The sequence below is a fragment of the Mugil cephalus genome, chromosome 4 (assembly GCF_022458985.1).
Source record: "Mugil cephalus isolate CIBA_MC_2020 chromosome 4, CIBA_Mcephalus_1.1, whole genome shotgun sequence".
In the NCBI taxonomy this organism is placed as follows: domain Eukaryota; kingdom Metazoa; phylum Chordata; class Actinopteri; order Mugiliformes; family Mugilidae; genus Mugil; species Mugil cephalus.
Genome location: NC_061773.1, coordinates 19,258,664 through 19,270,853, shown reverse-complemented (window position 1 = coordinate 19,270,853; position 12,190 = coordinate 19,258,664). Strand labels below are relative to the sequence as shown.

Here is a 12,190-nt window from a genome sequence, read left to right as displayed (position 1 = left end):
TGTGACCCCAACACGCCGAACAAAGAGAGCCTCCACCTCGTATCACAGCTCCTACTTTATCCGTCTGCATATTTTGAACAATTCATTTTACCAATCAGTTACTCATTGCTCGTCCCTACGTCTGATAAAACGTTCCCTTTAGTCTGAAATGTGTAAGGGAGGAGGTGTTGCATACACACCCACACACACGCACACACGCACTACTGCTGGCCTATGAGCAATATCCTGCTGCATGTTCTCCTTTTATATTTTCTCTTTCCCTACATCTGTCTCCCTTTTGCCTTCCCCTCTTCACTCACGACGGCCGCCTGGTAGTCCACGTATCACGCCACTTAGCAGGCAGCCTGTTATCGACAGAAATACCCGTACTGTTTCTGCTTCCTATTAGAAAGGCATCTCCACTCGACTCCTGCAACACCCGTTAGCCATCCCAGTCCCAGTATGATGAGTTGGCCGGGTTTCACGCCTCTCCATTTTATAGTTGATGAATAGCTGCAGCAGATGGTTTGTTATCTTTGAAGATTCCAGTAAGACGAGCGTGATGAATCGCTCCAGGCCGTAAGCATTCCCCCCTCCACCACCACCACCACCACCACCATCACCACCATCATCACGTTACCACTGCTCACTGACAAAAAAAAAAAAAAAAAAAAAAGTCAATTGTGAATAATATGTAGTTGATTGATCACACACAGCTACTGCTCGTGCTTTTCTCAAAACAGGCCCCCGGAAGTCAAGTATAAACAACAATATGGGACGGTATGGATGGTGTTAAATACACATAATGTGGAAAAAAAAAAAGACAGGGGCTCATCTGTTATAGTCATCTTTATAATGACTTGTATGATCACTGGCCACATTTAGGATATTTCTGCGTCTCAACTGAATCTGCCTCAGAGTCCAACTTAACTGTTTGTATGAACACTAAATAAAATGACTTAATAAGATATGTGAGTTTACATGCAAATGTAACTTTATTGATATGCACAAGGTGATGCTGCCCACTTTGGAAAATGAAGCAGAAGGAGAAGACGACCACACTTAGTAATTCAATGCAAGAACACAATCGAGATGGACCCATACTTTCAATGGCGCTGCCCGAATATCTTGCTTTCGCCTTTAAACTATCCCTTGAAACTGTTCTGCGCCGAATTTAACCTGACGGAGAAAACAACGTGGTCAACTTTACGTGACATGCGAAACTGTTTGTGTGTAAATTTATATTACTGCCACTTTTTAAACCCCACTGTTTGTGCTCTTGACTTTTAGATTTAAAATGATGAACTTAACGCTTAGCTTCATAAGAACTAGCTAGCAAAGTTAGACTAAAAGTCACCTGTTAACTATGAATTAGACTTATTCCTTTATACTTTATTTAATCTTACTTATTTGCCCGTAGAACGCCACGTCTCAACAGCATTTTGTTTGGTATTGATGTATGTGAATGGCACAGACTGCTGCTAGCTCTCGCTAAATTCAATAACCATGTTATTATGCTAATTTAAAGACAAATTGATAAAAAAAAATACACATGATCTTATTCTATATGCCATGTACTGTTGGGATAGCATCATAATTGGGGTCTTTTGTTCAGACAGTAGAGCCTCCTTACAATGCTTCATATCTGTCACAACGTAGCCTATGCTATGTTAGCTATGCTAACAGTGGGAAGAAATGTCTGCTTTCAAAATACAGTGTATTAAAAATCAAATTCATCAGACTTTACCATAGAAGCTGGTTAATCTGTCCAGGCCGAGGCTCTCGTTTAGGCTGAATTTAAAATCACCACGCCGCTGAGTTTAACGTCGACACACACAAAAAAATCTTTGTGTGCTTGGTTCACTGTTCCAAAAAATTCTAACCTGGTATTCGACTGCTGGATTTGTAAAGTTATTTGTGTGCCAAGTATTCCAGAGCAGGTCATCCACTTAATAAATCACATTAAAAGACGTGTCAACAGTGCTCTCAAAATAGACCCCCAAAGTACCTGGTCCACATACCTCTATCTGTGGAAGGGACATCAAAATGCGGGGTTGAGCATGCTTGGGATGACTGCGATGGTGGACCCCCACCCCGTTCTCTCCTGCTGAATACACAAAAGTAATAAAATGGCAAATCGGTCTGATTATTGGACTTTGAACACAATGCTACTCATAAAGCTGAGGAATGTAATATTTGTATTACTTTGTGAGTGTAAACCGGGTAAACGGACATTCGTGATGCTCACAGTGGCTTAACCTATAATATATTTCTGCCAAAGCAAGTGATAATAAGTGTTAAAGGTTGCATATAATTGTGTGACAAGTGAACCTCTATGTTTTTGATTCATGTCAACTTAAAATATAATCCATTGGTAAAAACTGCCTTGGAAAACAAATCGCAAGTCTGAATCCAGCTACACAAATCACTCATTCTCCATTACTCAGTTTTCCATCACATGTCATGTTTTAACAGCGTCTCATTTCTCAGATATTTTCCTTGCTTCCAAGAGCTGGAGGCCTCACCTGTGGGCTACTGTACTCACCCTCACACACACACACATACACAGTCACGGTACAATATGAGACCTCTGACTATTCACGGGAAAGAGAACAAGAAACTGTGACACTAATCTGCCTGAAGTGCTGCAGGTGTGAATATCTGCGTCCTTGCTGCTGTGATAAATGGCAATGAAATCTAGGACTTCTCCCGACACGAAGCGATCACAATAGCTCTGACAAAGTCAGTCAATACAATCTGTCAGTGCCAAGAAAAAAGAAAAAAAAAAAGTGATGAGAAAAAGCATCTGTGGGGCCAAGAGGCTGACAGGACCAGATTTATCACAGATGTGCGTTTTTGAGACAAAAGGCGAGTATGATTTAAACATTTGGGAAGAATTTTGTGCTATCGTGTGGCCATTACGGGGCACGGGCAGATGGTAAAAAGATCACTCTGGATGCTCGCACACGCACGGGTGTGTTAGCGCATACAGCAACACGCATCTAGACGGCTGCGCCTGAACACACCTGCCTGAAGTATTCGCAGCCTTTCGCGCGCTATTCACGGACAGAGGAGAACAGCATAGTCAGATCCTGGAGCGAGATAAAATTGCTTCGCACGACAATAAACGTCTTGTGTTAAAATATTACTTGAGTCAAAGTTGCACCAACAACAGGTACCAATGTATTCAAAAGTTTTATTTTGGTAAAATTACACCTTAAATGCATCTTACTATTATATGCATAACTGAAGCACTATCATATACTATGGGGGTAAGTATTTCTATTCAAGTACTGCATTTATAATTAGCTGTAGTAACTACTTGCAGACTCAGATGATCAAGATTACAACATAATCATCCACGACAATAAAGTTTATTGATATTAGCCTCACATACATTCGTGCACTAATAAATAATACTAAATCTTAACTTATAGCTGATAAAACTTGCGCACTTACTCATAAATAATGAGAACTCCAGACTTTTTACATTTGTTTTAGTGCGAAGAAGAACAAATAAATTAGGAGAATGTTAACATTTAACAATAAACTATCCTTTTTTAAAAAAATAAATAAAATGAACTAAATTTCTTAATAAAAATAAGTGCAATTTGGGCACATTCCTGTCTTCTGTTTAGTCCTGCGTCTCAGTAGCTGGGTTTACATGGAGCCAAATATTCCAATTAGAATCAGTTTAGAAGCCCAAACTTTGAAAACGCCTCCATGTAAACGCTTCAGTCAGAATAAACAGGCCCGAACCGAATTAAATTTCATTCAGTTTCACGGGAGGTAAAATGCTCCTTTTCACACACCGAGCGAAAGTCATGTAAACGGTGAATTGGAACGGAGTCAGACCCTGTTCTGTCTGTGCATGCTCTGTCTTGACGTAGAAGGTGAAAATATTGCGGCATCTAAACAGAGCACACTGAACTTTCTGGTCTTCGGAGGGGGCATGGGCAGAATGGGCGAAACATCTCAAAGCACCAACGCCTTCTCCCCTTCAGTGCTTCCAGTAGGAGCGCCTTAGAATCAAGTTGTTGCTTTAATAAAAGTGTAAAAACAATCACAACTACTATGCTGATTAGACGACAGATCTCCATCTTTGATCAGTCACGTGATGTTTTCGAAAATCTGCACTTGTCTGTAATACGACTGTTCCGATTAAATGTAGTGATACATGTAAACATGAGATCGGAATAGATCACCTCACATGTGAACAGTTGACCTGAAACAGAGAAGACTTTAAAACAACAATAATACAATAGACAATTAAAGAACCAGACACAAACAGACAATGTCAAAACAAACCAAAAAGGACACAGGCAGACAATATCGAAACAGACAGTATTATGACAAAATATTATTTGATCCACTATTATAAAAAACAAAACAGAACCCCGAGAGTATTTTTTTTTAAAGTAAGTAGTTGCCACAGTTTCAGATGTGTGGTGGTAACTTATTCCAGAAATGTGAGCATTTAAAGAGCATTTAAAACTTTGAAAATGAGACAGACATCCATAAAGATTTGGTAACTGTCTAGGTCAAGAATATTATACTTTTTTAGGACATTACAGTGATGAAAATGAAGACGTTTCCTGTCTAAAACTTTAACTGCCTTCTAACTGAGAGACTTGATAGGTTTTCTACTTTCTTTTGCCTGTGTCCAGGTTGTAAAGTAGTAATTGATGTGTGAAAATATCATGGCATCCATATAGACTTTAGCTATTTTGGAGGAAAGAAGCACTCTTATATTATGGAAGTGTGTTGTCTAAGAACAATTTAACTTTTGCACTTTGCAAATACATTCCCGGGGACCAGATTAAATCCTCAGACAGGCCGCTTTTGGCCCGCGGGCTGTATGATTGACACCTGTGGTTTAAAGTTTTTTGCTTTTAGATGTTAATCTTGATGTGGGCTTTATTAACAAACACTGCAAACAGAATCATTAATGCAGTCAAACCAATTATGTTATTAAGGCTTGTTATAATGCGATTACAGAGCCTGATCTGGGAGGGTGTCTCTTTAAGAAGCAGTGAGAGTGAGTGGAGGTGGTGCGGTGGTTTCACACCCCGGGGTGGGAAACATGGGCGGGGCTAGAAACCGCTTGAGTGACAGCCGCTCAAAGGTTTTCTAACTCCGCCATGCGGGGACGACCAATCAGAGGAGGCTTTCTGACTCCGTCAAATCGCAGCAGCCAATCAGAGCGAGCCATGGGAGGACCTTATAATTGCTGTTGTGCTTCCAACGTGGGACTACGGAGAGCGACCAGTCAGGAAAAAAAAGGAAAAGTAACTCAGGAAAGGGGGAAAACTCATGGTGGTAGTGCACGGTCGGAAAAAGAGGGGGGGTCTCTATTTTGCTATTAATCGGATCGTGGAGATTTTGTGACCACAGAGTGCACCCGATAAGCTGTCGGCTGAGTTTCCTTTTGGATGTTTTCAAAGTTGGATGTGTCCTCCTGCTGCGGCGGTGAAGTGCTCGCTCAGATTTGGACGAGACGCGGCGGCTTCAGACACCAACGCTGGAGTTTTTCGCCACTATTTCCCTCGGCTGCTAACTTATTTGATACATGTTCAACTTCACGGTGGACACTTTTACGACGCCGCCAGAAGTCCCGGTGACCGCTCTTGTGGAGTTTGAAACTGTTTCGCCGGATCGACTGATATCCGCACGGACGCGGTGTCCTTTAAACACTGTGCTGTTGCGTGTTGTCAAATTTTTCCCGATTTTTTTTTTTTTTAGCCTTTTTACAGGCTCGTGATTTAAAACTAAATTCGGGGAGACTACAAGTTCACCTTGGAGGCCGAGCTCCTCGGGTTTAGTTTACCTTTGATTTTTTTTTGTAGCCCGCGTCGGACACCAGAGGAGAAAGTTGGAGAGAGAGAGAGAGGGGACTTGTGTCAGCAATGAATGTTGTCGGGACGGAAACCGTTTTACTGCTACAAAGTCGTTTGTACTGACCGCCGGTTTACAACGAGACTATTAATGTGCTATACAAGGCGGCCGGTTTCCCCCTAAACCACGTAAATATTCCAGTTTGTGGGAGAACGAGGCGCAGGGAGAGATCTCAACGGCCGCGCTATTAAAACTGGATACAAAATGGCGGCGCTCCTGGGACGATTTGGATACGAGTCTCGCCGTGTTTTTTATTTAATTTTGACAGTTGTACTGTTTAGCAGTTGTGGCTCGGCTTCGGACTCGCCGTGTGCCCTGAACTGTACCTGCAGCGGAGACTCGGTGGACTGTAGCTACCTGGAGCTGACGGCTACGCCTCTGGACCTTCCCGTCCGGACTGTTTCCTTGTAAGTAAAGCGCTCAGATGCCCCTAGACTATTTATTGACCACCAGCCCATAACGGGATACCGAGGTTGGGAGAGACAAAAAAAAAAAAAAAGTGCAATAAACTTTTTGTCCTTCTTTTTATTTTTGTGAAAGGCAAAAATCTCCTTCATTCACTTTCTGTCCTGGACTTGTAACGTAAAATACTTTTGCTTTGAGTTGCATGACTATAGATCATCTATAACAGGGGGCAGCTGCTAATTTCTTCTTCATCAGCTTTAAAGTTAACAGTAAAGCTCCTCCATGTTTTTCCTCCTATGTTTCTGGGGGGACACCCTCCAGTCAATTAAAGTCCCCCCAAAGTTCCTTGCACCCCACCCTGCGAACTACAGGAGCAACAAACCCCCAGCTCCCCCTGCTCAGCAGCCCCACCCCCCCACCCCCCCAGACATCATGTTGTAACTTGATTAAGACGCAGTTCATGAATTAAACATTCCCATAATCTTTCACAGCAGGGCGGCCGCCAAAATGTAAGCTAATTTAGTTCTGCAGCGAGCCAGATGCAAGATTTATCGTGTGATTTAGCGTTATTTAATTATGATTTCATTCATCTTTGCCTATTCGGTTAGGTCAGCAGTAGTTTTATGATGACTACAGGAAGCACAAACATTTCATTTCAAGTATTCCGCTTTTCTTTTTTTGCACCAGGGTGGATGAAATGCTTTGATTTGAGGGCACATCTTCAGGTTTCCATCACCGCCAATAGGCACACACCTCATTACCCCTTCATTTTAAGTCCCTGTTAAGCTTAATTACTCTCAGAAGTGTAAAGTCTACAGGCCGCGGCATGTGGATTTCGACTGCTCGCATACACGCACGCTCTCCTGAAAACGTACCCACTGCTAGAATGCGCAAACTGCCCCCTCCGGGCGAGTAAACAAATAGACCCGAGCATGTCATAACAAATTAACCTCCGCGCTATTCAGTGAGATCTGTGGCAGGTATTAGTACCTACTTCCTCTTTCTGCGCTGCTACTCATGGTTTGAAAATTAAATTTCTTGTAAATGGATCGGTTCCCCCCAGGGCAAGACTGACAGCCATTGTGTGCCGGCCTCATCTAGGAAATGAGCCAATTGGGGACATTTTTAATGAAACCTCCGCCAATGTTTTGGGAACTTCAGCACTTCACCAGGCTGAATGACACAGTTTACTCACGGACAACACGACTCTGTATCCTCCCAGTCGACGGTTTGGCTCCGGCTGGAGCGTGTTGCAATTGCTTCGTCCGCTGGCAGTTGCTAATTTCAAGAGACAATTATTTTATCAGATTTTTTGTGTGTGTGTGTGTGTGTGTGTGTTGTTGGGAACTTGAGGTTAAGAACCAGAGGCCCAAAAAACTTTTCTGGCTCCTGTGTGAGGCTGTTTATCTTTCCTTGTGAGGCCAGGAATGCAACTTTAAAAAAAAAAAAAAAAAAAAAGTCTTCAAAAAACATGAGTAATGGCACTTGTGCCCGGGGAGCCTCTTTGCCCCGAAGTACCACTTCGCCCAAGATCAAGTGCAGACGGCGTTTATCGGTACGTGTGCACAGACGCACACGGCTCGCTCCCCCCTGTCCTGGTGGACAGCAGCCATTTATTGCAGGACAAATGTCCTATCTCGAACAGCTGCTCTAAACGTTTTGGTTTGTGTAAAGATAGGGTCCTGCATGAGCCCTGTGTCGCTCCAGGTCTGCTTGCGTTATCTCTCCCGAACCTTATCGGTCAAGATTTAAGGACCCGCAATCTTGTTGTTTTCAAAGGGAATGGCTTTATGGCTTTGAATGATCTTTTAAAACACCTAGGTCGCATATTTCCACACCACTTGAGATAGTCGCATTGTGTTGGCAGGTAGCTCAAAGGGATCCAGCTCTTTTCCTCTGGGCTTTGTAAACGAGCCAGATCAGTCGATGATTACAGCAAACTGAAAGAGACAAGTATGGACAATTTCACCTGTGGCCCAGTGCGATCCTGTTGTAAATTCTGGACGTCCACTTGATTTATTTATTTATTGTGCGCTGGGTTGAAAATAAAATAGTTGTGCCAAGCTGCTTACCGGTAAGAAGCTGAGATGAAGCAAGGTGTGTGTTTGCTTGTGCTGTACCTTAAGATGAAAGGGAAACTGGTATTATTGCAAGTAAAAAGTGGACATTGTAATGGTCATGGTTCACTGCAGCGTGAACAGTTTTGTCCTGAACGTGGAGAGCTGGCTCAGTGTCAGTGTGCGCAGTCTCTGCTTTTAAACAGTGCGCATTTGTCCGTCTCTACCTTCAGGCATCTAAACCAAGCGAAATCAGTGTGGAATCAATTTTCTCTGTTATGTTTACCCCGGGGAGGGAACAGCAGCGGCGGCGGTAGCCGCGGAGTTAGGAAGGACAGTGCGTTGGGTGTCAATAAATACACGACACCCGGACCTGCTTTTGTGGACTTTTAACTGGGAAGAAAATCTGAAAAGCACCTGCAGGAGTGGACAGTTAAATAAATGACTAAAGCATGTGCGACTGCAGTTGTTAATCAACAAGAAGCCCCTCAGTTAGTCATACATATTGTATGTGTGTGTGTGTGTGTGCTCTGTGTGACTAGCTGTGAACTTTAAAAACCTCTTTTGTTTTGCCCCGCTGTCTGTAAAATGAAGACGGTTCGAGCAGGGAAGATAAATTCGGCACTGAATAAATGGAAGTTTTCCCACCCTTCTGTGTGGGTGATGAGCGATCGCCCTGTCATGTGGCTGTTGCAATTATCTTTGTGCACTCTCTTTCAGCGAAGAGCCCAAGACTTCAGATCAAACAGTTGCTCAATGAAGGAAACACTTTCGCAGTTTGCAGCGAGCATGGACGTAGCAACGCTCGCCTCCTGCACCGGGGTCGGGCCGTTTTTAAGACTCTTTTATTGCAGTTTTGTCGAGCATTTGTCCGGGGAAGATAGGTGGCCAGAGGGCAGGTGTCGCCCCGCTGTTCATCCATCAGTAGCAGCCTTAAGTCCTCCGAGGCACCAAAAAAGACCACAGCTCTCGGTGGAGGAAAAAAAAGTACTAATGCTTTCCAGTTGTCAAAATAATCTCCCTTCAGGATCCAGATTTTAATGGTTCTCAGCGAGAAAGTGGCCTTGGCGATTCGGGGGAAGCAGACATGGCAGCTGAACCTGGCCGGGCAGCCTGCGCCAACATGAACTGAGACTGGACTGGAGTTTCAGGGTGTGGAAACCCTTAAAAAGTTATTCATTCACATCACATTGCTCGATCGCCTGTTGCGCTTCTGTCTTCAACTACAAAGGCTTTTTAGAGAGAACCCTAAATTTCTTTTAAATCGGGCACCTCCGGCCTCGTGAAGCCCCTGTGGTTCAGATTTGCTGTGTCAGGCGCGTTCTTAGCTGTTTCACGTCAGCGCTCGCGACATTTAACAAACTGGCCACCGGCCTCGGATGTTTTGTCTATTGTTTCTGATCGATGAATAGCCTAATAACATTCAAAGCAAGTTTGCTCTCGCACAGCCGCATATCCCCTCTCAGGAGTGGTGTCTTATCTTGTTTGCAGCCCCGCTAATGTGTATAAAAAGCATTTCTGCCCACAGTGCCACTGGTGTAATGGGATTTTGCAAGTAAATAAAAGCAAGGGCATTACTAATTTTCACTGTGGTAGCTGTGGTTGGGTAGAGATAGAGCAGACGCAGGGTATCTGTTTGACAGCCTCTCTCGGGTGTTTCCTCGTACGAGAAAAGTAAAATCCTTTTTGTTACAGAATGCTGCAATTTTTGTATGTTTTGTATAGTTTTTGCTCTTTTGAAATCTTATTTTTTGGTTTGTCAATATTCTGCGGTTGCAGCTTGTATCTGAAAAGCAAAAGGAACAACCCCCATTGACACTCAAAGCGGTTTCCCAAGTTTTCGCATGCACTGGCCGTACTGCTTAGCATATGGAAAACCTTCCGCTGCGACTCAACCCCAAACCTTAAATCTCACGGTCGAAGCCTTATTGGTAAACACCAACCCCCCCCCCCTCCAACAGTTGGTTTTGGCTTCTGCCCTCAGGAAATGGGATTGTGCAGGTGGTTTCCTGATGGTCAGCTGGAGCGCTGCTGGCTGGTTGTGGACCGGTCGGGAGGGGGGGGGGGGGGGGGGGGGGGGGGGGGGGCGTGGCCGTAGATCACCTTGCCTGGGGGGGGGGGGGGGGACGACATGAGACGTGAGTGGGGGGGACATTTTCCACCCACGGCATGGAAGCGTTTTGTTAATGTCACGGTCTGCTGCTGCTGCTGCTGCTGCCGCCGCCTTCAGGCCGGTCCCGCTAGTTGGTGAAAGTCCTGTCGGTGGTCAGAAACCTCAACCACTGTCGCACATGTCGTAACATAGCAGAAACCCAAAAGGAAATGAAACACTACCTTACAAACCGCTTTAATGTCACATTGTGGGACGTTTATTTTTAGTTAGCGGTTTACTTCATCCAACCTACGAGCATGCACAATAACACCTTTACACTCTAGGTCTGTGCTTTCCCCGTGGTTTGTTTTGTCCATTACAGCTGTTTGGGTTTGAACTTGATGTGAGGAGCGACTGCAGAAAAGTTTAATCTCCTACTTAAACACATGAGCATTTCAGCAGTCGGAGCAGAAAGAGTTGCAGCAACAGCAGCAGCACTCAGCAGGGCTGAGCCCCTTGCGGTTTTTAGGGCATTTATCGCTACGCTGCCTTGTAATCTTGTGGTGTTGGGAGTGATTATACCAAGTTTGTTTATTGTCATAGTTTCGCTAGCCTTGCGGCTCACATGTCCCCTGGCAGATATTTTAAAGTCCCGACTCAGGCGTTCGGAAAGATTTAGGATGATATTGTCATCGGCAATGATTTTTATCAGCTGCTCTTGACATTTTACTCCCTTATCTCCCTGTTTAAATTTCAGTTTCGGAAAACGCGGTAGGAGTTGCTGTACGGAAATTTGAGGTGGCAGTCTTTTCTTTCTTTCTTTCTTTCTTTTTTTTTTTTTACGTGTTATTGTAAATCCTCCTCGTTTAACGAGTTGAGATCATTCACGCTACACATGAGCCGTGGACAAATTAGGAAGAAACGGCTAAGGTTGAGCCCCCGCTCTAACAACAACAGATAAAGCCTGACATGAACATGAAGATATAGAATGAGCTCATAGCCTCACACCGGCTTTAATGACAATCAAACAGCTGCTGCCACAAGTCATTCTGCAGGAATTCAGTCAGCGGAATAGATGGCCCTTTTGTGAAGACACGTTAGGGCGCCAAGTTTTTTCCTCTCCTTCCTTTCCTTCTCCCCCCCAAAGTCAGTGTCTACAAAGTGGGCTCGATCAATGAATCATCTGTGAATTCTCTACATCTGGTAAGAGTTTGGAAATCTGGAGATGTTCGAGAAAAGAAAAAAAAAAAGAAGTGTGACTTGGACGGAGAGTGAGGGGTACTGCGCAAGTGAGGCAGCTTCTCGGCAGAAACCAAGCCGCCTTTCGAGAAGCGAGTGGAGATTGGAGACCTAATGTTTCGGACCCCCCCCCCCCTCCTGGCCCTCGTACTTTCTGATACTGTACCATAAAGCGGCATCGGAGCTTCAACGTCTAGACGGCCACAAATTCTCGCGCAATCACGATTATCACGGGCAATTATTGCTCTGCTAGTAAAATAAACGCCAGTAAAGGTAAAAATTGGACGAAGTGAAAAACCGTTTCCTTTTCATCACTTTGAAGTTCAACACATAAAGTCCACTCTCCGTAAAACAATAGCTCCACAAAAGAGACATAACAGCGTTTGTTATTCTTTCAGATTAATTGTGGACACTAATTGTCTTGGACTCGCAATGAACTAGGTCGGCGCCGTTTTCCCGCAAATTACACCAACATCAGAGTAAAATCCAGAGTTTAATGCAGGAGCACGATCCCGTGTGCACG

The 12,190-nt window shown here is 44.1% G+C and overlaps 1 protein-coding gene across 1 annotated transcript in view; it reads left to right on the top strand.

The window, feature by feature from the left end:
* The first annotated feature begins 5,238 nt into the window (after nucleotides 1-5,238).
* The window catches only part of lrig1 (leucine-rich repeats and immunoglobulin-like domains 1), a 34,468-nt gene continuing 27,516 nt past the window's right edge, over nucleotides 5,239-12,190 (top strand). The window contains exon 1 of the mRNA XM_047582709.1: nucleotides 5,239-6,281. Coding sequence (XP_047438665.1) covers nucleotides 6,079-6,281 — 203 coding nt within the window. The 5' untranslated portion in view covers nucleotides 5,239-6,078. The remainder of the gene's footprint in view (nucleotides 6,282-12,190) is intronic.